General features: G+C 36.1%; 2 protein-coding genes across 4 annotated transcripts in view; both read right to left on the bottom strand.

Moving 5' to 3' along the window:
* The window catches only part of sec23a (Sec23 homolog A, coat complex II component), a 175667-nt gene extending 168390 nt beyond the window's left edge, over window positions 1–7277 (bottom strand). For 2 of the 3 annotated variants that reach the window (XR_012392677.1, XM_073927149.1), the window contains exons 1-6: window positions 7207–7277; window positions 3665–3900; window positions 3421–3478; window positions 2056–2142; window positions 1523–1759; window positions 1008–1087 (exon numbers count right to left, since the gene is read on the bottom strand). Coding sequence is in view for 2 of the 3 variants with exons in the window: in XM_073927149.1 (XP_073783250.1) it covers window positions 1008–1087; window positions 1523–1759; window positions 2056–2142; window positions 3421–3478; window positions 3665–3885 (683 nt within the window). In the remaining variant the exon portion in view is untranslated. 3 annotated transcript variants of the gene reach the window in all.
* Window positions 7278–7927: 650 nt separating this feature from the next.
* srp54 (signal recognition particle 54) lies at window positions 7928–23693 on the bottom strand. The gene is made up of 17 exons (NM_200988.2): window positions 23621–23693; window positions 23117–23213; window positions 21779–21880; window positions 21608–21699; window positions 21447–21531; window positions 18424–18528; window positions 17790–17856; window positions 17650–17707; window positions 17410–17560; window positions 17181–17329; window positions 16999–17099; window positions 14130–14216; window positions 13937–14010; window positions 13733–13841; window positions 11286–11456; window positions 11087–11182; window positions 7928–8640 (listed from the first exon to the last, which is right to left on the bottom strand). The coding sequence occupies exons 3-17, from the start codon at window positions 21854–21856 to the stop codon at window positions 8549–8551; spliced, it is 1515 nt and encodes a 504-aa protein (NP_957282.1). The 5' UTR covers window positions 21857–21880; window positions 23117–23213; window positions 23621–23693; the 3' UTR covers window positions 7928–8548.
* Between the last annotated feature and the right edge of the window lie 133 nt (window positions 23694–23826).

Genomic DNA, 23826 nt, shown 5'->3' with positions numbered 1-23826 from the left:
GTCTATATGCGTACAAATGTGATCTTAGAATCGAGAAGCAGCATGACTGACAAAAACAGCTTTTCCAGACGGAATTTGCGAATGTTTTTTTGCAATTTCTGCTGAGAATTTTGGTAAAAATCTGCGGATTTCTGCGGAATTATATTGGGTGTATCATAACTAAAACCTTAATATGTGAAGTAACAGTAATTAGATTCACTTCAGTTTATTTGGTAAACAAAACAAGTCTCTCATATAATATCTCTACTAAAAGACAGAAAATATTATACTACAAACTGCATTGTACATAAATCAGATGAACATTTTCATATTAATTATTAATATTACTGAAATAAATTTAAAACTGAATAAATATAAGTACACACATTTACTCAAGTAAATAAACAGAATTAACACTGGGCTAAAAATCTGCGGAAATCTGCAGAATTGTTTGGAAATCTACGGAATTCTGTGCACGCAGATTACACGTGGGCCTACCTTAACACTTAAATAGGCTATTAATAATGGATATAAATGAAAGATAAATAAGATAAATAACAAGAGAGAATGTTGCAGGAGTGCTGTTATAAAATGTCTCAAATCACTAACGATTGTGCATTACCACAACACGTTTTATTCGTGAACATTTGAGCTGGTTTGTAAGTCTGAAATTCCATAATGGTCTTAAAAAGTCTTAAATTTGACTTTGTGAAACCTGCAGAAACCCTGAAATTCGATAACTTGAACCAACCTCAGCTACACTGTTTGAAGGTCAAAGCAGACATTGCAGGAAGCAAACTAGGATCACTGGCTTCCATTATGTGCATTGTTTGCAAACCCATGTAGCTTGTGCATCAAGTAAAGCTAGAATTACCCAGTTCATGCAGTTACAAACTGTTTCATGCTTTCGGAAGACAACTCTATTTATTGAGCACTTGAAAACATTGCAGACCTTTTGCATAAAACTTTACATATTCAAAGAAGCACTTTAAAGTTGGAAGGTGGCAATAAAAGCTTGTTTAGCTCACCTGTTTGATGGAGGAACCTGAGGCTGCTGTGGGCCTCGGCCTGCCTGGGCTGCAGCTGGTTTAGTTAACCCAAGCATCTCCTGCAAACAAGATTTACACCATAAAATCTGTATAAAATAAGAGATATGTTGAAGATAGTTCACCCAAAACTGAAAACTCCATCATAACTTACTCACTCTTCAGTCGTTGTTTAAAACCCATTTTACTTTTTGTTGTTGTTGTTGAGCATAAAAAGAAGATATTTTGAAGAATGAACTGTCATTAATGCAGTGGATTTTTGGATGTAAAGACAAGCATCAGAAAATCAACTCAGTCACCATTAACTTCCATTTAAGCAAAAACAAATACTATGGATATCAATGGTTACCAGTTTCCAGCTTTCTTCAAATTATCATCTTTTGTGTTTGACACAATAAATAAACTCTCAAAAGTCTGAAACCACTTGAGGATGAGTCAATTTTCATTTTTGGGTGAACGATCCTTTTCAAATGAGCTTCATTTGCAGTAATCTCTACCTGGAGCTGCTTAGCATTGAGGTCTTTGGTCCCTCTGAAAACGTAGCTCTTAGAGATGCCTTCACAGCCCAGCTCGTGAACCTGAACCATCCGTCCAAATGTAATGAGGCCCACTAGGGCAGTAGGGGGCAGCAGACTGAGCGACATCTGAAGGGACTCTTTCAGCGCCTGCAGATCATCATCTTCCATGCACGTGTCCACCACATACAGGAAGTTTAGGGGCATTTGTGGACCACGCTATTCAATAGCAACACAATCATTCAATCAAAGTTTAAATATAATTGCAGAAAGCATTATAACATTAGCTAAAACAGACGTTAAACTTTCATGTTAATAAAAATATTATACATTTGAGACGTGAGATCAATTCGATAAGTAAACTATTATAATTTATTAATTTCTAATATATTTCTAATAGCTGTTTGGTATGTTTATATACCACATTAGATCCATATTTAGGACCATACAATGGTTTATCCAATTCTATTGTTCACTTTTTATATACCTTGAAAAGGTGTAATTAATAGCTTTACCTGGACAACATATTCAATAGTTGAAAACTGTGGAAGTAGCTCAGCAGGCTGGTTGACTTCAGATATTCCAGCATAGGTTGGTGGGAACTATAAAAGCACAGGGATATTGTTTAACAATATTAATACAAAAAAAAAAGCTTTAAAAATGCAATGCACTTTTTTTAAGGCTGTAAAAACCTTACTTATGCATGGAAAACATCCGAAAGTCTATTTAAATTTTATTATTTAAAACAACATACAGTTATACCCCCCTTTGATTTTTTTTGTCTTTTTTAAATATTCTGCAAATGATGTTTAACAGAGCAAGGAAATTTTCAGAGAAGGTCTGATAATGTTTTTTTCTTCTGGAGAAATTCTTATTAGTTTTATTTCGGCTGGAATAAAAGCAGTTTTTGATTTTTTTTAAAAGACATTTATATATATATATATATATATATATATATATATATATATATATATATATATATATATATATATATATATATATATATTTTTTTTTTTTTTTTAACTGCCATGAAGCTAAATATATATTATATATAAAAAAAAAAAAAAAAATATATATATATATATATATATATATATATATATATATATATATATATATATWTTTATTTATTATATATATATATATATATATATATATATATATATATATATATATATATATATATATATATATATATATATATATATATATATATATATATATATATATATATATTATATTTTATATATATATATTAATAATTTTTTTCTGAATTTTTACCTTTAATGGATAGGATAGTAGAGTGTATTGACAGGAAAGCAGAGAGAGGGGAAGGATCAGCATAGGACCGCAAGACGGGAATCAAACTCGGGTCGTCGTCAGCACCGGAGTGCATGTGTTGACGGACTAACCATTACACTACTGGCGCCGACATCAAAACTCAATGTTTGATTAGTAATATGCATTGCAAAGTACTTCATTTAAACTATTTTGTAGACAACTTTATCAATATTTAGATTTTTTTTTAACCCTCAGATTTTGGAGAAACCATATCTCAGCCAAATATTGTCCTATCCTGACAAACCATTCCATATTATCAAATGAAACCCTATTTATTCAGCTTTCGTGCATGCATGACTTGTTGTGTGGTCCAGGGTCACATATAGATTTCATTGTTTAAAATTGCACATTGGACAGTAACAATATGTGAAATCACAATTATGGAAATAGTTTATTTTTTGGGGTAAATACATTTTTTTTTAAAACAATCACGTTTAGCTTTTTAATTTAATTTACAAAAGTTGTGGACAGATTAATCTGGCTGTCCAATTAAATGTTAATCTCAGCTCTGTAACTCTGGAGAACAGCAATGACTGTACCTGATTTCTCTGATAACAGAAGTTGCATGCCCAGAGTTTTGCTCTGTAATCCACTTGACTGATTGTTCAAACAGTGGGAAAAGGAAAAAAACAGAAGCACAATAATATTAGAGCATCACGTATAATGTATCCAGCTTTCATAATAAATGTGTTTATTTGGAAATTACTGCCCCGGATAAGGAGCAGATCCTCCATCTGTGAACTCATTATGCTGTCGACTCTGACTCTGATCTCTCAGACTTACCACAGAGGATTGAGCACAGCTCGGCACGTGGCCCGACTGCACAGCACCGGCTCGTACTGAATGGGGGGGAGATCCGGACGCTCTTTCAGCGGGGTGAACAGCGAGGCCACCGGCACAACCATACGCGTGGCTTCCAGACGACTGGACGGCCAAACGTTCCAGCTGAAACGGACGCCATCACGGTCCTCGTTCTGCTGGATGAACTCCTGGAAGGTCGCCATCGCACCCTCTGGAATCTGCGAGTTGTACAGAAGTTGTAAAGAAATGCATGCAGTGATGTATTGAACACATACGATGTAGCTGACGCTGATTGGTCAGCTTGTAATTTTGTTTATTGTTTTGAATTTCATTGTTTGAATGTGTATTGGTATATGTTTGTTACTAATTTCTTTGTTTCCGGTTGGCCTGAGTGGGAAGTCACATGATTCTCATTGATTGATTTAACCTGCGAGAGTTTGAATGGTCACTCAGGATAGCGAGATCTCAATGCAAGCACCTGTTTAATGTTCCTGCGTATTCTACAGCTGGTTATCAGGCCAACACGGTAAACTAAACATTGTTTATATATTATTTGTTTATTTTGATGTCCTTTTGATCTGTGTTTGTGTGAAACATTTGGTTTGTTTATTTGTTTATCTTTTAGTTTTCACGGTGTTCAATAAAGGAAATCCATATGGACATCAGTATTTGGAAGCGTGGAGTGTTTTATCAACCGGCGGGTAGTTACATACGATATGATCTGTGTATTTGTGTGTGTGTATACAGAAACAGACCAGCCCAGTCTGATTCAGTGTTACCCTTTGGACACAGGGCAAACTATAATGTCACATCACATATCATTAAATGCTGGAATGAGATAAGAGATATAAGATCTGATCTGAAAACACTCAAGTATGAACACATTTCACTAAGTAGACATACTTAGTAGATATTTTACTTATTTAATTGCGACTTTTGCAGATATAAACATACTAAAACTACTATATTAAAGGGACAGTTCACCAAAAAATGTTCTGTCATCAATAACTCCTTGAATAAATTTGAAGAAAGCTGGAAATCTGTTACCATTGATTTACAATGTATACGTCCTTCTATGGATGTCAGTGGTTACAGGTTTTCAGGTTTCAGAAAGTTATAAATGTTTACAATAACCACTCAAGGGTGAGCAAATAGTGAGTACATTTTCACTTTTGGGTGACTACACCTTTGAGTTTTGAGTAACTGCTTATATTTTTTGGGTTTGGTCACAATTATGATGCCAAAAATCCTGTCTAGGTAGATGCTTTATAAAGTATTGATTCATAAAAAGAATGTTTCTAATTTTCTGATGAATAAATCGACCATTAACAAATAAAATACACTTATTTTGAACAGGGATAGTTTGGTAATGCCTTAAGAGTCTTCTTTACCAATCTCCTTGAAACTACTATGTTTTAGCTATTTGGCAGTGATATGTTTAAAAGTTTATTATGATAACTTATTCTTTTTATATATTTGAATAATTCAGGGTAAGATTAAATTACTTTTTCCATGTTTCCATGAATATATACACTCGCCGGCCACTTTATTAGGTACATCTGTCCAACTGCTCATTAACAAATTTCTAAACAGCCGTTCACATGGCAGCAACTCATTGCATTTAGGCATGTAGACATGGTCAAGAGACGATCTGCTGCAGTTCAAACCCAGCATCAGAATGGGGAAGAAAGGTTGCTAAGTTGCTATGAACGTGGCATGCTTGTTGGTGCCTGAAAATGTCTGAAAAAGAGAAAATGAGCGGCAGTTCTGTGGGCGCAAATGCCTTGTTGAAGTCAGAGGTGAATGACCAGACTGGTTTGAGCTGATAGAAAGGCAACAGTAACTCAAATAACCACTTGTTACCACAAAGGTATGCAGAAGAGCATCTCTGAACACACAACATGTCCAACCTTGAGGCAGATGAGCTACAGCAGCAGAAGACCACACCGGGTGCCACTCCAGTCAGCTAAGAACAGGAAACTGAGGCTACAATTCACACAGGATCACCAAAATTTGACAACAGATGACTTGAAAAATGTTGCCTGGTCTAATGAGTCTCGATTTCTGCTGCAACATTCGAATGGTAGGGTCAAAATATGGTGTCAACACCATGGAAGCATGGATCCATCCTGCGTTGTATCAACCGTTCAGGCTGCTGGTGGTGGTGTAATGATGTGAGAGCTATCTTTTTGCCACACTTTGGGCCCATTATAACAAATTGAGCATCGTGTCAACCCCACAGCCCACCCGAGTATTGTTGCTGACCATGTCCATCTCTTTATGAAGACAGTGTACCCATCTTCTGATGGCTATTTTCAGCAGGATAACGTGCCATGTCATAAAACGTGAATCATCTTAGACTGGTTCCTCCAACATGGTAATGAGTACTCAAATGGCCTCCACAGTAACCAGAACTCAATCCAATAGAGCACATTTGGGATGTGGGAAATTCGCATCATGGATGTGCAGCTGACAAATCCACAGCAACTGCATGACTCCATCATGTCAATATTGACTAAAATCTCTGAGGAATATTTCCAGTACCTTGTTGAATCTATGCCACGAAGGATTAAGGCAGTTCTGAAGGCAAAAGGGGTCCAACCCGGTACTTGTAAGGTGTACCTAATAAAGTGGCCGGTGAGTGTATGTTGCACCGATTGATTAAGAAACATTGATTTAGATTTTTTTTTATCGTGACAAGTAATTTGAAACCTTAGAGAAGACACTTTACTTGCCTATAATATGCTTTCTACGTAAATAAAATCACATTTCTGGGTTTAGTTTTAAAAATTTCATTGAAAGTCCCTATCATAGACTAACTACAGATGAGAACCAAAAATGCCACATGTGCAGATGAGAAGACCCCAAACCAATGAAGAAAAACACATCAAAAACAGTAAAGTGTGTGAAATACAACACTTGTAACTTAGAGAAGTAATTAACTTCACAACAAACAAGCAATGCAACAGCCTGCCAAGTTTTCGAGTAAATAACCAACATTATATAGCTCATCATAGCAAATGTAGCATTAATTTCTATTAAGGAGAGAAAAACAAAACTGTTTTAAAACAAAAGTCTGTTAAGCCTCACACATGCCAACGTTGGTCAGATAGCTATTTTAGTTTGGTCAATAATACTTTTAGTTTAGTTTTACTCACTCTATAGCGATCCACTGGGGGCGTTAGCCCACCCTCCAGAATTAGCCACAGAAAGCTAGTTCGGTAGTTTAGGGAATAAACATTCACGTATATCAAGATTAAAACAACTTAAGTGCCTATAATCACTATATAAAGATCTGATCCCATCAAACAATTCAGTGAACAACCGCTCGGATGACCTGCTTGTTGATGTTACGTAGACATGATGCTTCTAGTCAACACTGACTTAAAGCTAAATGCCCTTTAAACCCTCCATTTCTTGAACTACGGTCCAGCTAAGGTTTCAAAATCCTCCTCATTGACCGGATCACTAATGCAGGGTTCAATAGCCGATGTCTGTTGAGAGAAAGTTGAGTTTAGACGTACCTGAATCCTTGATTTTGTGTCTCCTCAGAGACTCCCAGTCAGTGACAGCGCGCTCACGAGCAGAAGCGAGTGCCCGAGCTAATGACGTAGCAGCTCAACATGGAGTCGGTGCCACGTCAAGAGTCCCGCACTCATTTTGTTGTCTGCTATAAAAGTAACGCTTCATCTAAATGCAAATCATATCTAGTTTAATTCTGTGATTTTTTTAAATATTAATTTATTAATATTTAAAATATATTAAATTGTTTGCTTTAAGTCTTTTAAACACTCGTAAAATACTTTATTTGGATCTGTTTAGTAATTCTGAATAGTTAGATGTAAAATATATTTAAAAAGATCAGAAATTAATTTCCTTAATTAAATAACCAGTAAACATTTAACTGTGTGTCACATAAAAATGTGATTAGCATATACTTATACATTTAATTCAATTTCCTTGGTTAAAGAGTCATTTAAAACGTGAATAAGTATATTTACAATGTTTGCCAAGTTAAATAATTTTAAGATATTTTGAACTAGTTACAATCATTTTACAAGGGATAAAACAAAGATTACCAACTAATCTCAGTGTAAATTTGTCTAGCTCTTTCTTTGCACAGCCTGGATTACATACATCATAAACAATGCAAATAATACAGTCACTTCACTCACACAGATTCAATATTTGAAGACATAATTTCAGTACAAACAAACCAAAGATTTAAAAAAAGAGAGACAAATATTGTTAAAATGTTGCCATATAAACTTTATTATAATATTATGACAAAATATTGCCACATACTCTTTTGCAACTACTGTATTCATCTCTGATACAAAGCTGGAGCTTCTCTATGGCAGATTAATAAATCAGAAACAGTCAATTATACAATAAACCATGATTTTCTACTTATGAATATCCTTTGCTATGAAGACGGTCATAGCAATTACGGTAAAATCATATAACCGAAAGAAATCAGCTGTCGACAAGTCTGGCAGTATCGTAAAGCACTCAGATCCAGACGTCTCTGTGTGTGTGTGTGTGTGTGTGTGTGTGTGTGTGTGTGTGTGTGTGTGTGTGTGTGTATTTGCCAAGCTGATCACTTTCCAACCTCACGTGACATTTTGAACGTCGCTGGACTTGATCTCAGGAAGCATAATTTCTTCTAATAGTCCCCCATATCAATCCTGCTCCAAAGAAGACACATTGGGCTTTTACATGTAAATGTGCCTCCATTTAATGTTTTACACCTTTTAAAGAATTAAATTACTTGTGGCATACAAGACATACAAATCAAACTATCTTCATCGGCCCGTTTTGCTTGCCAAAACCATCAGATTCTTTTAGTGTCCTCTGTTTGCAGGTTCACATGTTGTTAAATCCCATCATGCCTTTCATGTTGCCAGCAGCTCCCTGTTGAAACTGCCTCATCATAGACTGCAGTCCGGCCATGCCACCTTACAAGAAACCAAGAGAAACCCCTGTAAGTAAGACTTTACCACAAAAATACATGTGCACAAATTATTATACAAGTGTTTTCAGTTGGTTCAGATGCTGTCATGATTATCGGTTTCAAGCTAAAGTATTGTAATTTTTCTGACATTTAGTATTACAGTTTTAAAAAATTCTCATCATTAAAACTATGATTGCGATATTAAAAACTCACTGTAAGTCCTGTAACATTGTGATTAGCTCATTGTGAAAGGTTGCAATGATAATACATTGTTTATATAGACAGTTTTATATATATATATATATATATATAAAAATATATATATAAATAAAATACACACACACACCGGGCACTTTATTAGATACACCTGTCCTGTTTGCTAACGCAAACTTCTAATCGGCCAATCACATGGCAGGAACTCAATGCATTTAGTCATGTAGACATGGTCAAGACGATCTGCTGCAGTTCAAAGCGAGCATCAGAATGGGGAAGAAAGGTGATTTAAGTAACTCCGAATGTGGCATGCTTGATGTTGCCAGTCTATCTGGTCTGAGAATTTCAGAAACTGCTGATCTACTGGGATTTTCACGCACAACTATCTCTATGGTTTACAGAGAATGGTCAGAAAAAGAGAAAATATCCAGTGAGCGGCAGTTCTGTGGGCACAAATGCCTTGCTGACGCCAGTGATCAAAGGAGAATGGCCAGACTGGTAGCAGCTGATAGAAAGGCAAAAGTAATTTAAGGAACCACCCGTTACAACCGAGGTCTGCAGAAGAGCATCTCTGAATGCATAACACATCCAACCTTGAGGCGGATGAGCTACAGCAGCAGAAGACCACACCTTCTGCTAAGATCGCACAGGCTCACAAAAATTGGACAATAAGAGATTGGAAAAACATTGCCAAGTCTGATAAGTCTTGATTCCTGCTGCGACATCTGGATGGTAGCATCAGAATTTAGCATCAACACCATGAAAGCATGGATTCATCCTGCCTTGTATCAACAGTTCTGGCTGGTGGTGGTAGTTTTATGGTGTGGAGGATATTTTCTTGGCACACTTTGGGCCCATTAGTACCAATTGAGCATCGTGTCAACGCCACAGCCTACCCGAGTATTGTTGCTGACCATGTCCATCCCTTTATGACCACAGTGTTCCCATCTTCTGATGGCTACTTCCAGAAGGATAACGCACCATGTCATGAAGTGCAAATAGTCTCAGACTGGTTTCTTGAACATGACAATGTGTTCATTGTACTTAAATGGCCTCCACAGTCACCAGAACTCAATCCAATAGAGCACCTTAGGGATGTGGTGGAACGGGAGATTCGCATCATGGATGTGCAGCAACTGCGTGATGCTATCATGTTAATTTAGACCAAAATCTTTGAGGAATTTTCCAGTACCTTGAAGAATCTATTCCATGAAGAATTAAGGCAGTTCTGAAGGTAAAAGGTGGTCCAACCGGGTACTAGTTAGGTGTACCTAATAAAGTGGCCGGTGAGTGTATATAAATATACTTGCATTTCGCAATATTATACACACACACACACACACACACACACACACACACACACACACACACACACACACACACACACACACACACACACACACACACACACACACACACACACACACACAGTCAGTCAGTGTTGTATTCCTTTCATTTAAATTGTGTCCTGCACAGTATTAATACAGACCTGAAGCCTGTCTTCACCAAATTAAAATCACAAATCAAATCGCAATATGATTTGAAAAACTACAATTAGATTTTTTATTAAATTGTACAACCTTTTTTGCAATTGTTTTACTATAAAAGCAATATATACAGTATTTAAAGAAGCAGCAATATTGTGAAAACAATGTAAACAAACAAAACCCTGAATTACCAATAAAAACACAAAAACTCTCTCTATTTATCTTTCTCTCTCTCTCTCTCTCTCTCTATCTATCTATCTATCTATCTATCTATCTATCTATCTATCTATCTATCTAATATATATATATATATGTATATATATGTATATATATGTATATATATATATATATATATATATATATATATATATATATATATATATATATATATATATATATATATATATATAAACAAACTTAAGTAAACAAATCCATAATGCAGGGATCCAGGTTTATGTTGTTTGTCACAAAATTGCAATGAGCTGCAAATTTTAAGTTGTTGTTAGTTCATTTTGAACCCTGGTAGAAATGAATTGTATTTTAGAGCATTTTCAGATCATTTTTAACAAAACCGGGATTGTTGAGAACCATGATCATTTTGGTCACTATATTTACAAAATGCTATTATTTCTGTAGTTCATATAAGGATAAACAAACCAAAGTAAAAAAAAAGAAAGAAAATGCACCAGGATCTGAAACAAATACTAAGCAGGTGTTAAAACACCCTAAGAGTATCAGTGGAGCTCATACCCATGTGATGAAGCACTCTTGGATCCATCATTTTAGCCATCTGCTGGTTCAGTTTCGCCATCTGTGATGGGTTGACGTTCTTGGACATGTCTCCTCCTTTAAAAAACACCACCACCATAATTTAATTAGATCATGAAACAAACACTTTGCATGCATCAATGTCAGTTTGTTCACAAGCACTGGATACAAATCACTCTACCTTTAAACAAGCCTTTAATGCCTCCCATCTTCTTGACCATCTGGGCAAACTTTGTGTACTGGGTGAGCAACTCTTGTACATCCCTGGTGGCCACTCCAGACCCCCGGGCCACTCGCTGGATGCGGTTCGGCTGTTTGCTGAAGAGCTTGGCGCCATCTTTGTTGTCCAGTTCTGAGTTGAGAAACCACAATATGCTAAATCAGTGGAGTTCAGACATGATCAAACTTTCCAATATTGGCTTCATTTACATGAGGCATTAAGGTGAATTTTGCACAATCAGATCTAGGCGTGGGACGATAACCGTTTTCAAGGTATACCATGGTTTGGAAAGGTCAAGAATTTAAAACTGCTAAAATTTTCTGTAATACCGTATGTATGCATGTATGTGTGCGTGTGTTTATATATATATATATATATATATATATATATATATATATATATATATATATATATATATATATATATATATATATATATATTTTTTTTTTTTTTTTTTTAGGACAACAGCATCTTCAGCAGAAAAGATTTCCAAAGATGGAGTTTTAAAATGTAAAGAAATCAGTGTTTTTGAAACTAATGAAGACAGCAGAAGTCAGTGATTCATTTGAATTGTTTAGCCTGACATGTTTACTGCTCCAAAATATTAGAAATCTTTCAAAAAATAAAATATATTGTTTTTAAAGGGGAAAAAAAATCTGATATTTAAAAATAAAATATTTTAGAGCAGTAATCACAATACTGTGATACCATACAATTTTTATCCAAGGCTATCATGCCGTCAGAAACTTATACCGGCCCATGCCTAATCAGATCACAGTAAATAATGCGCATTCGTATTTGTACAGAGCTATTTTAGCTACCATTGTTCTGAGGAGGGTCTGTTGAGGGTTTATAAATGTGCTTTTCTGATCTTTCGCTATAATTTTGCATAACTAACCTGCACCAATAATAATGAGTTTTTTTAATTACTAAAGATAAAGCAGCTTTCATTTGTGCAGGACTACACCAAACACTGTGGGCTTAAATCAGGATTGTTAATAGAACATCAAACATCATCTCAAATTAACAGTTTTAGATATTAATATCATTTCCGTTTAGCATGTGCCCTGACAACATACAATTAAACAACATTTTCAACAAAAAATGGGAAACTTATTATACGTTTTGCTTGTTCATTTACTCAACAATATAGTTTTTGGAACTGAAAATGCATACATTTACAAACAGGTTTCAAAGTGGACATTTTTAAAAACGCAACTGTTGTCATGTCCGTCTTAACACCTGAACATGAAAGTCTTTGAAAAAATTGATGTCATGCACTTGCATATTCAGTGTTTCCCCTACCATTATATAAGGGGGGCGCCCCGCCCTCCCAACAGCTGTCCCCACACCCCTTGAAGTCACATTAATTGTATCATCTATATAGCGCTAGATCACAACTTTTTTTAATAAACAAGCTAAATAGCCGTATGTAACATTTTATTTACACCACAGCATGTCATTTCTGTTCCTCGCTCGCGTCACTGCAGCTAAAATATATACAGATGCAGACATCCCAAGTCTCTCGAAAGTTCCAGGAATCTTCTGCAAATGCATAGAGACTCCCGGATGCCCATAAACTAATGATAATCTCCCGAAAATTATGGCGACAAGAGTGAATGAGCAGGTGAACAGATCGTGGGAGGCACAGTGATGGTCTAAAAATGACATCTGATATGTTAAATGAACAGAGCAGTAAAGATTTTGCGAGTGCAAATCAGTAATTTTCTGTAAAGCTGCTTCTGGCCATGACATTTTTACATCTAAATTTTTATAATAGAGACATGTTTAATAAATGTCTCAATAAATGGGCCAGACATTTCTGACTTTCCATACCAAGAGGCTCAGGAAATGTTCTTCCAGAAGCCCATAAAGATACAGTGCAGTGACAAAAGCTGTACAGTTTGTGAATAAAAAACGATATAAAATAAATGTTAAATTATAATTTACAAACGGTTGTACAGTTCAAAAAGTGCTCAGTTATTTACTGCTGTCATTAAATGACCATGACTCCTTGTATCAGTGTGAGTCTGAACAGTCACACTGCGTTGGGCCGCATCGTGCCGCAGCCGCAATCCCCCCCCAAAACTGTAAACCTAGGGGAAACACTGATATTCTTTAACGGAGTTAGTATTTAAGGCAAGTATAAACGAATATACACAAGGCTGATTATGTTTCGTGTAAATGTAGTCTGAGTCTTTGGCACCTGACAACAAGAGCATCAGCACTACAAAAGCAAAGCCATGAAATGTGCTTTCGACTCTGAAGGTGGCTGAAATCAGATTGGCTCAAAACATTTTAAAACCAGTTTTAACATTGCTGAGATCAACAAGGATGCACCTTAATGCAACGCTTAAACAGGGCATGGAAATGTATGCATTGTTCTCGTTTTAGAACAAATCACATACCCTGGTCATTCATACTATCCATTATTGTCATGAGTTTCTTTAGCCTGGCCATAGACTCCTGCTCGTTTCCTTTGCTCATGAAATCGGTTCCGAAACCTGGGATCATGCCCTGAACACACACGAAGAAAATCAGAAATTATGGAAAACATCTGCCAAATAAATTTCTTTCAGTTTGATTTTTCCTTTTTTTAATGTTGACGTTACCATGATCTGACCGAAGGGTCCCATCTTCATGATGTTCTGAAACTGCTCATACATGTCCCTGAGTGTAAACTGACCTAAAAGAGAGAAAACGTCATATCTGACAAGGTGCTGAAAAGAATCTTAATATAGTGCTACTGTCCAAAAAACAGTACTGAAAACACTAACATTCTCATAGAAGTAATGTTATAGTTACCGTGTTTAAGCTTGTCAATTAGCTCCTCGTTGTCATCAAGCTTTAGTTCATTCACTTTGTCAATCAGTCCCTCAATGTCTCCCATACCTAGAGGAAAAATGCACAATTTTACTGTTTGACTCAAACTCCTAGCTCAGTGCTAAATTAGCGATTTGAGTTAAAGCAAAGCGCATTATAAATAAAATATAATAATATTATTGTTAACTCCACAATTTTTTGTTTTAAAGGTCTAGTGAAAATAAAATAATGTTTTTTAGATTTTAGTATCATTATGTTAGTCTTCAATGATATCTATAAGCTAGTGTGGTACAAAACAATGACAAAATTCGTGTTTAAAGGTGCTTAAATATTTGTAGTTCGGTTCATTTGGTCCAGACCAACAGCAACAAATGCTACACTGTAGCTTTTCTTGCCGTTTATGAGTCCTTTTCACACCACACTGATTGCTTTGGTCCGAACCAGTTGAAAAGAACCAAAATGCAGTCATATGACAAAATCCACATCACTCATTGGCCAGATGTTAATGAACGTATTTTCTATACTGGTTTTCGATTGGTCAGAATTAGCATGAATTAACACAGAATTAACTCCCGCAAGTAAACAAACTGGCAGACACAAAATGTCCCTTTTTACTATGGAGGGAAAACTGCACTGGTTCATTGTATCGCTGGTCATGGTATACTATATAGCTTGTATACAACAATTTAGAAAGACTATACATTGAGGATGAAGCGTGGCTAGAAAACAATGTCTTAATGCATTGCAAACGGCGTAGGCACATCGCAAATCACTTCAGGAGGAGGCATGAATTAAATTAGCTAAACTACGACTACGACTAGTCATCTTCTGGAAATATTACCAACGATCCATAAGGTAATGTCTTTCTCCTCTCCATCTCTCTCTCTCTCTGTTTAAAGTTATTGGTAAAGCGCTGTCAACAAACATTTTTCCTTCACATCCCATAATGCAAAGTGCATTGGACTACAGCAGCTGGATTAGTCCAAAAGGCGCAGTACTTTTGGCAGTTGGGTCTGTTCTAGTTTGGATCATTTTCTTACCACAAACGAACTGCTCCAGCGTTTGTTTGAAAGCGTACCAAGACCACCTCTTCAAGGGGTTTCGGTATGCTTTTATGCTCCGTTTTTAGTGTGCACTTAAGTGCGATTGTTACATTCACATCTGCCCAAACAAACAGCACCAAGAAGGAAAACGAATTTAAAAAGGCAGGTGTGAAAACACCCTCGTACATGTAAGGCTGATATAAACATGTGAAGTAGGGCTGTGCAATTAATCGAAAATTCGATTTCGGCTTCTAACGATTATGAAAACCATTAGTCGAGATGAAACGATTATTGCATCATATACCGCCCCTTTTCCAGTTGTACCCATTTTGCTCTGCAAAGCCGTTTCACATGAAAATGACTAAAAGCATGTACTGTAATGTAACTTTTGCAGCACAGTTCATTGATGTACATTTGCAATGTTTTTAAAAGCGCGAATGAGACCACATGCGGCACACACAACATGCGGTCAGCATTTGGTCTCATTCGCACACTGTGCGCTCAGAGACAAGTAGGGCACACACATCTAAAGTCATCTTAATGCGAGCGCTTTAATGGTCAAATAGGTGTCAAAACGCTGTGTTTAGGGATTACTCATATTAACCCTCATTTGTGTAATAAAAAAACGAGTTGAGAATCAAAAGACACGTGAAAGAGAAACCATTAAAGTGACAGCGCACAATATTTTTGCTGCTGCCTGTTTTTATCATTATTAATCGAACAACAAAAGGACAAAATCACTCACTGCTCTTGACTGAAGGACTTTTGTAGCTAAAGTGCTTTTCTTACAGCAGAGATGCTTAAAGCAAAGTTTCCTTTCCTTATTTACAGGGAGGAAAATAACTGCATATATGCAGTTGAAGTCAGAATTATTAGCCCTCCTGAATTATTAGCCACCCTTTTCCCCCCAATTTCTGAAAAAATATATTTTTTCAACCCATTTCTGAACATAATAGTTTTAATAACTCATTTCTAATAACTGATTTCTTTTATCTTTGCCTTGATGACAGTACATAATATTTTTACTAGATATTTTTCAAAATTCAAGCATTTATATTAAAGTGTGATTAAAAGGTTTATTTAGGGTAATTATGCAAGTCATTGTATAACAGTAGTTTCTTCTGCAGACAATCAAACAATATATTGCTTAAGGGGGCCAATAATATTAACCTTAAAATCGGTTTTAAAATATTTAAACCTGCTTTTATTCTAGCCAAAATAAAACAAATAACACTTTTTCCAGAAGAAAAAAATATTATAGGAAATATTGTAAAAAAATTCCTGAATCTGTTCAACATCAAATATTTATATTAAAAAAACATTTCACAGAAGCGCTAATCATTTTGACTTCAACTGATAATCGTTTCCATATTCGTGATTACAATTATGACATGACCAAAATAATCATGATTTTTCCCATAATCGAGCAGCCCTAATTTGGAGCTACTAGTTTGCCATTTCCACCAAATGGATTAACGTGTTTTTTTTTTTTTCACGTCACTTAACACTTCAGTTTCTCATCAAATCTTGACCAATCAAATGCTTTCTAGTATCTGACATTCCCCGCCCCCTTCAAGACACTTCTCATTTGCTTTTCATTTGATGGGCTTGAGCTCAACCACTCTCACTGGCAGGGCTGTGATAAAAACAAAATCCTCTAGGCTGTTTTTAAAAGGGAGGAGCTACTATATGTCCTGCCCTCTCTTCCTTTTTCAGTTGAGATTACGTCAAACATCAAATAGAAAACTGCACATTTCAAAGCACTTCATGGGACCTTTAATGGACCCAGCAGCTCAGCAATATCTTACCAAGTAGTTTGCTTATGAAGGGCTGAGTTTTGAAAGGCTCAAAGTCATCAATGTGCTCGCCTGTGCCGATAAAAATGATGGGACTCTTTGTGGCAGCCACACTGTAAACATAAATTTACAGTCAACCCCCTGTATTTATTTACTTAAGAGCTGAAAGTACGAAGCAGAAAGTGTGTACTTACGCACTGAGCGCACCACCACCCTTGGCATGGCCGTCCAGTTTGGTGACAATAACAGAAGCCACATCTACCTTGTCTTTAAAGGCCTTAGCTTGAGCCTCGCAAGCCTGACCAATGGAGGCGTCCATCACGTACACTATATTGTCAGGTTGCTGTGGGACACACATGACTTATGAAGCATCAAGCTTTACATCAGTCTTTCTGTTTGATATTTCATCGAAACAGGACTTACCACAGCATTTGACACCTGAAGCATTTCTTCAAAAAGCGAGTCTTCCTGTTTATGTCTACCACTTGTGTCCACGATGATTATTTCAAAGTTTTCCGACTTGAATTTTTCTACACCTTCTGCAGCTATGATCACCGGGTCCATTTCTGTGTAACTGTTCAATCACACCAACATGAATCAATGGCTGAGTGTGAGGAGTTAAATATATAGGATAGTTCAAGTGGAGAACGGCACATTTATTACCTGCCGTAAAAGGGTATTCTGGCTTTTGTTGCATTTTGCTTGAGTTGGTCAAAGGCACCTATAAAAATGGACATAGTTATTATTTTTTGACCAAAGTGCATAAAGTATGCAAATATATAATCACCATGTACAAACTTTACCTGCTCTGAATGTGTCAGCACAAATCAAACACGTTTTCCATCCTTTTCTTTGGAAGTAGTATGCCAACTAATACAAAGGCAATACAGATTCTGTCAGTTATGTGACTAGAGAGGGAGTTTTAATTTTATTGCCATTTCAGCTTCTATGTCATGGCAAAAATAGATCAAGTTTATCACGTTTTATAAATACCAATTTTTTTATAATTATAAAAATATTCTAACAATTCAAAGTCATCAACAGCAATAAATAATATACAAGGTAAAATATATAAACAATAATAATAATGATAATGTGTAAGATAAAAAAATCTAAAACAGTTTAAGTTTTCCTTTGGATAAAAATTGTACAATTTTAGATGGATTCACATTTAAAAAATTTTCATTTAAAGTCTCTCCAGATAGAAATTGTTGGCTGATAACATTAAAAATGGGGCATTCAGTGATGTGACTATGCCACAATAATTCTCGTGCATTATTTAGTAATACCGACAGCCTATTTTACATTATTTCTGAATGACCTAGTAAAATGTGACTTTCAATGATTGAAATTTGAGCCAGGGCGACATAGTCAGATGTTAATTTATTTCTGGAAAAGGGCCAGAGGTCAGTGTGTAACTACCCAATAATGGCTCACCTTAGAACATGTTGTGGTTTTCCCACTGCCCTGCAGACCCACAAACATGATGACGTTGTTCTTTCCTTTTGTCGGAGTCCAAGCTTTCACTCCAGGATCCACTAGCTGCAACAAAAACAAGCCATTCATTTTCTATGTGATAAACCAAGTATCTAAATTCACCGGGAGTCCCTAAGGGCCAGGACACACCATGCTGTTGAGGAGCATCGAGCCGACTGTCTGTGTTGGTCTGGCTAGCTTTTATGGACGTTGTCTCTCAAATCATTCATTTATTCATTCTCCTTCAGCTTAGTCCCTTATTTACAAGGGGTCACCAAAGTGTAATGAACTGCCAACTATTACAGAATATGTACGGAATCCCCTCCAGCCACAACCCAGTACTGGGAAACACCCATACATTATCACTCACACATGCACTTTTACACTATGGCCAATTTAGTCTATCCAATTTACCTATAACTCGTCTTTGGACTATGGGGTAAACCGGAGCACCCGGAGGAAACCCACGCCATCACAGGGAAAACATGCAAACTCCACGCTGAAATGCCAACTAGCCCAGCTGGGACTTGAACCAGTGACCTTCTTGCTGTGAGGCGACGGTGCTAAACAAGTTGGTCCAATTCAGCATATAGAGTCAATCAACAGCTGAAGAATCTAGAGACTCCGATTCGTTATTCAGCAACGAATCAGAGCGCGAGAACAAAAACTGAAGTGATGTAACCATGTAAACAATTCAGATGCAGATAACAAGCTCTCATTTCATTCAGCTGCCATCCCATTTGGCGTGTTCTTGTGCAGCGTTTCGGTCCAGATGAGACCAGCCTGCAGACCCTGCTTCATTAAATGAGCTACAGTATCTCAAAAATATCCACATGAATTATATTCAGTATTCACCAACAATACACCAAACTACAATTACAGAATCCACTCTGTTTACTGATATTCATTTTGGTCAATATAATGAACCATAACATTTTTGACTGCGGATTATAAGATATTTACTTTATCTTTATTTAACCTATTGTGTCTTAACATCTACACCGACCCCAAGTCAACACCTATCCCTTACATTTATGAATAAACAGTATTTATTGTTGTACTGAGTCACAAAAATGATGTTTTATGTATGTCCACATTCTCATTAGCCAGCTGTAACACTAATCATCCTACTTGAAAGCCTGGATCTAGTGGTCCAAAGCTATGTCCACACATACACGGTTATTTTTTGGCCCGTTTCCACTGAGTGGTACGGGACGGTTCGGTTTGGTACGCTTTTGTGGCTGTTTCCACTGTCAAAAAGCATACCAAACCAAACCGTACCGTACCACTTTTTCGGCACCCTTTCAAAAGGGTATCAAACAAGAGAAAGGATACCAAAAGGTGGAGCAACACGTGCAGCTGAACGCTGATTGGTTACAAAGATACGTCCCAAGCTTGTGGAGCTACACAGAACGTAAACAAATGAACCGCCATGTTTTTTTAAATACAAAGCAGAGACATTACATGAAAATACTATATGCATAAAACAATGGGATGAACCGGGCTCAAACAAACCTTGTCGCCGTTTCCACAAACAGACACACAGCCAAGAAGAAATAGCTGTCATGTCCTGTTGTTGTTTTAAGAGCCCGTCTAAAAGTGCGAGCGGTATTCGCTTTCTTCCGGGAGCTCGCATCCGCGTCTATATTTGATATAACGAACTTCCTGAGCTGATGATGATAACGTGTGTGTGTGTGTATGATTATTGAAGTGTCTCCGTCATCTGATCCATTCAGAAAAAAAGGACAACGCGAGAGTGAAACGCAGAAAAAAAGAGAAGCCCAGCAAAACACAGGAGCAAAATTGTTTTAACAACCTGAATCATGAACAAACTGCCATGATTATCTTCGCCTTTTGGACTATTATGAACTGGGAATGACAAAATGACTCTCTAACAGAGCTTACATGTGCTGGTGAAGATTACAGACACAGATGAGAGGTTTGTGCTAACTGTGGGCTATATTGCGTGTGTTTTTGAACTCAAATAAGTACTAAATGTTTGCTGTGTATTATTTTTCTGTAATTAATAATATATCGGAGACTGTAAGGGGCTGTATGTGTTCATACATGTTGCATTTATTTATATAATTAGAGACATTACAGTAGGCTATTTCGCACTGTCCTTGATCTGCAGTTATAATCAAATCATGTTCATAGAAAAGTTAGTAATAATCATTTATAAACAAGTATTTATGTGTATAAAGCATCTGTTTTGTGAGAAGTGCTGCTCATTATGATATATGAACGACCCGTACAGCTTTACTGTTGACATAATTTCGACTGAGCATGACGTCGACTTAAACTTTATGTCGTACATCACGCCCACCAAAAGGGTACCCTTTGTGGTGGAAACGCAAGCCTGATAAAGGTGACCCGTACAGACCCGATCTGTACCGTACTGTACCAGTCAGTGGAAACGAGGCATTATAAACAAAGTTTTCCACGTTTTAAAGGGCACGCTGAGCCAAAAGTTGACCATAATGACACTTATGCTGGGCTCACACCAAACAATGAATAAGAAGTATCATCGCGAGTGAACTGCATACAAATTAAAACATGAGAATAGAGGCGCATTATCTTCTCGCAGCCGAATAATGCAATACATTTGCCACAAATGTGCGCAATTTGCGTCTTCCACATTTGGTGTAAACCAGCCCTTTTGTCCAATCAGAAAGGAGAAAACCATGAGGCAAAAACTCTGGCTGTAGTGTCCACATGACTACACTGTAACTTAAGTTTTGGAAAATCCTCACCCTGGCCAGAGTTTTCACTAAGTTTCAGTCAACCGACACTCCATATTTATGTAAACAAATAGCAAAACCCCACAGAAAACAGTCCCGTTTAGAAAATACCCATGTTTGTGTGAACAGGGCTTGAATCTAGTGTTCGTCAGTGCTAGTTGTTTGGCATCAGCTTGGTTTGTCCCAGTTCTAAGGAACGATGTAATAAGATTTAACAGACAATAATAATACAGCATCATTTACCTTGACAAGTTCCTTGAAAACGGCATGTTGGATCATTCGTCTCTTGTTCAGACCGGAGGCCATCTCCTCCAAATCAATGGCTGCCCTGGAGATAATAGAGTGGTTTTAGAGACATTCAATAATACCATGCAATGACGTTTTGTTTAACTTTCGTTACTTACTTGACATTTTCCCTAAGCTGCTTTACCAACTTGATATTCACATCAGCCTCCAGCAGGGCAGCACAGACTTCTTTGAGCATAGCATTTAATACCTAAGGAGATCGCAATTAAATTAACATTTTATGATGGTGGCAATGCTTATCAAGTGTGACTTTAAGATTGCATCTGTACCTCCTCATTGATGATGGTGGCATTGCTGAGAGACCTCAAAGCTGAGGTTATTTTCCTCCCCAGATCAGCTAAAACCATTTTTGCGGTTAATCAGCTGCCAACCTGCAACAGGGACTATTTGTTACATCAGGTAGTAAAGATTAAAGAGAAAGTATCTGTACTAGGGCTGCACGATATTGGAAAAAAAAACTGACATTGTGATAATTTGTTTTTCTGCAATATAAATTGAGACTTGAATATAATTTCACAAGATGACTTGAGTAAACTCCATTTGGAAAGTATTTATAATTTTAAGAAGTGCATCTGCAAAAAATATATAAAACTATACAAAAATATGAACAAATATCTAAAGCACAGATGAAAATAATAGAACAAGGATAAAAAATATATTAAAAAAACAGCACTTCATAGTTTTCAGTGAAGTCAAACAGCATTGAGGTGCAGAAATGAAAAAAATCAAATGTAAATTAACACCGTATAGTGTTCATTGTATAAATAAACTTTTAATCTTTGTTGAAGTGACAAGCTTCAAAACTTCTTGGTTTAATTTTGCTTGAAATCTTACAGTCAAAGGGCTTTAAAATACATTAAAATGTATTTCACACGATAAGATTTGGTCAAGTTTTATTATTCCTAATATAGCATTGAATATCCTGAGCATTGCAGATACACACATTGCAATAACAATATATTGTGCAACCCTAATCTGTACAGGTTATCAATTGTTCAGATGACCAAAATATGATGAATTATCCTTTAAAAAAAAAATTCTAAAACATAATTTGAAAATGTTTTATTTTGTAAGTCACATTGTTCATTTTTTATACTTATAACAGAACTGCATTTATAAATGTATATGCACATGCATTTACTTCTTATTTCAAATATTTATTATTAAGAGATTTCTGTTTTACCATACTTTTAAAATTTATTTTACATTTTGTAATGTCTATTCTCTCGAATAATATTATTCAATAGGTTGGTATTAATTATCTTTTTAAATGAGAATGCGAAACGTTTTATGACATACATCAAAAAATAAAGATGATTAACTATCCAAAAATGTATTATTTTTATACTTTGATACTTGATAGTGACTTTGATAGTGATTAGCTGCTAATTTGATTTCCCTATTTAACATCTAGCAAACAATACTTTTCAGAAATGATATTAACAAGGTAAAATTCTGAATGTGTGAATATAAAACCAACTTTACCTCAATCTCATTGGAGGTAAAAAAAAAAAAAAAACTGTGGTATTAATGACCAGCTTTGAATCACAAGAGCATTGAGAAGACTTGAGTGATGACATTAAAACGTGAAAGCATCTATTGCTTACTTCTTATTATGAATGTGACTTTCCAATGTGGTGGGGTTTCCCCCCAAAACAATCCAACTGTCACCGTTATCTCCACTCCAACCTTCAAGGCTTCAACCTTCATGAACAAAAACATGTTAAGAGACTTTAAATAATAATATTTCGGAGGAGTTTCTCCGTTACTACCACAAGCCATGTAACGTTACTATCCAACCTGGATGAAACCGGATCATTTAAAAACATGAGTCGTAACTAAAACACTAATTCCACCAGGTTTATTAATAACTTAGACTATTATAAAACTATACTCGTTGAATAGTGTATAGACACGTATAATTAACAAGAGTAAACAGTTAAAGCTCTATGCTGAAATCAGGCCAGACAGCCGTAGTAAACCGCATTACCGTGCTCGATTTAATCAAAGACAGGATTGGATTCATGTTTAATCGAGATCAACGATAATTTACAACGTTAAATGCTCAAATTATTACGATAAAACGTCTTTTTTGATCAAATATTACTTACCTAAACTCGCAGCAGCTGTTTTTTCGCCGAGTGGTAGACCAACTACACAAACGTCATCTAACCCCCAACTTCCCGTGACGCATCTTTCCTACTTCCGTAAAAATAAGAGTCGGTATTTTTGTTAGAAATTAACATTTATCATTAAGATTAGTCTTAATATACTGCTCATTTAAACTGTGTGCGAAATTAACATATTTTTGTTCAAA

This window comes from Danio rerio, chromosome 17 (genome assembly GCF_049306965.1).
Source record: "Danio rerio strain Tuebingen ecotype United States chromosome 17, GRCz12tu, whole genome shotgun sequence".
In the NCBI taxonomy this organism is placed as follows: Eukaryota; Metazoa; Chordata; class Actinopteri; order Cypriniformes; family Danionidae; genus Danio; species Danio rerio.
The sequence above is the reverse complement of the archived record's forward strand: the minus strand, read 5'-3'. Positions and strand labels throughout refer to the sequence as shown.

Bases quoted from the DNA above. Each gene is read 5' to 3' on its own strand.
- srp54 (NM_200988.2), bottom strand. From the start codon at position 21,856: ATGGTTTTAGCTGATCTGGGGAGGAAAATAACCTCAGCTTTGAGGTCT. The intron at 17,708-17,789 runs GTAAAGTTTGTA...CCATTTTTATAG, and splicing joins TGCTGACACATTCAGAGCAG to GTGCCTTTGACCAACTCAAG. The intron at 17,100-17,180 runs GTAAGTACACAC...TTATGTTTACAG, and splicing joins GGTGGTGGTGCGCTCAGTGC to TGTGGCTGCCACAAAGAGTC.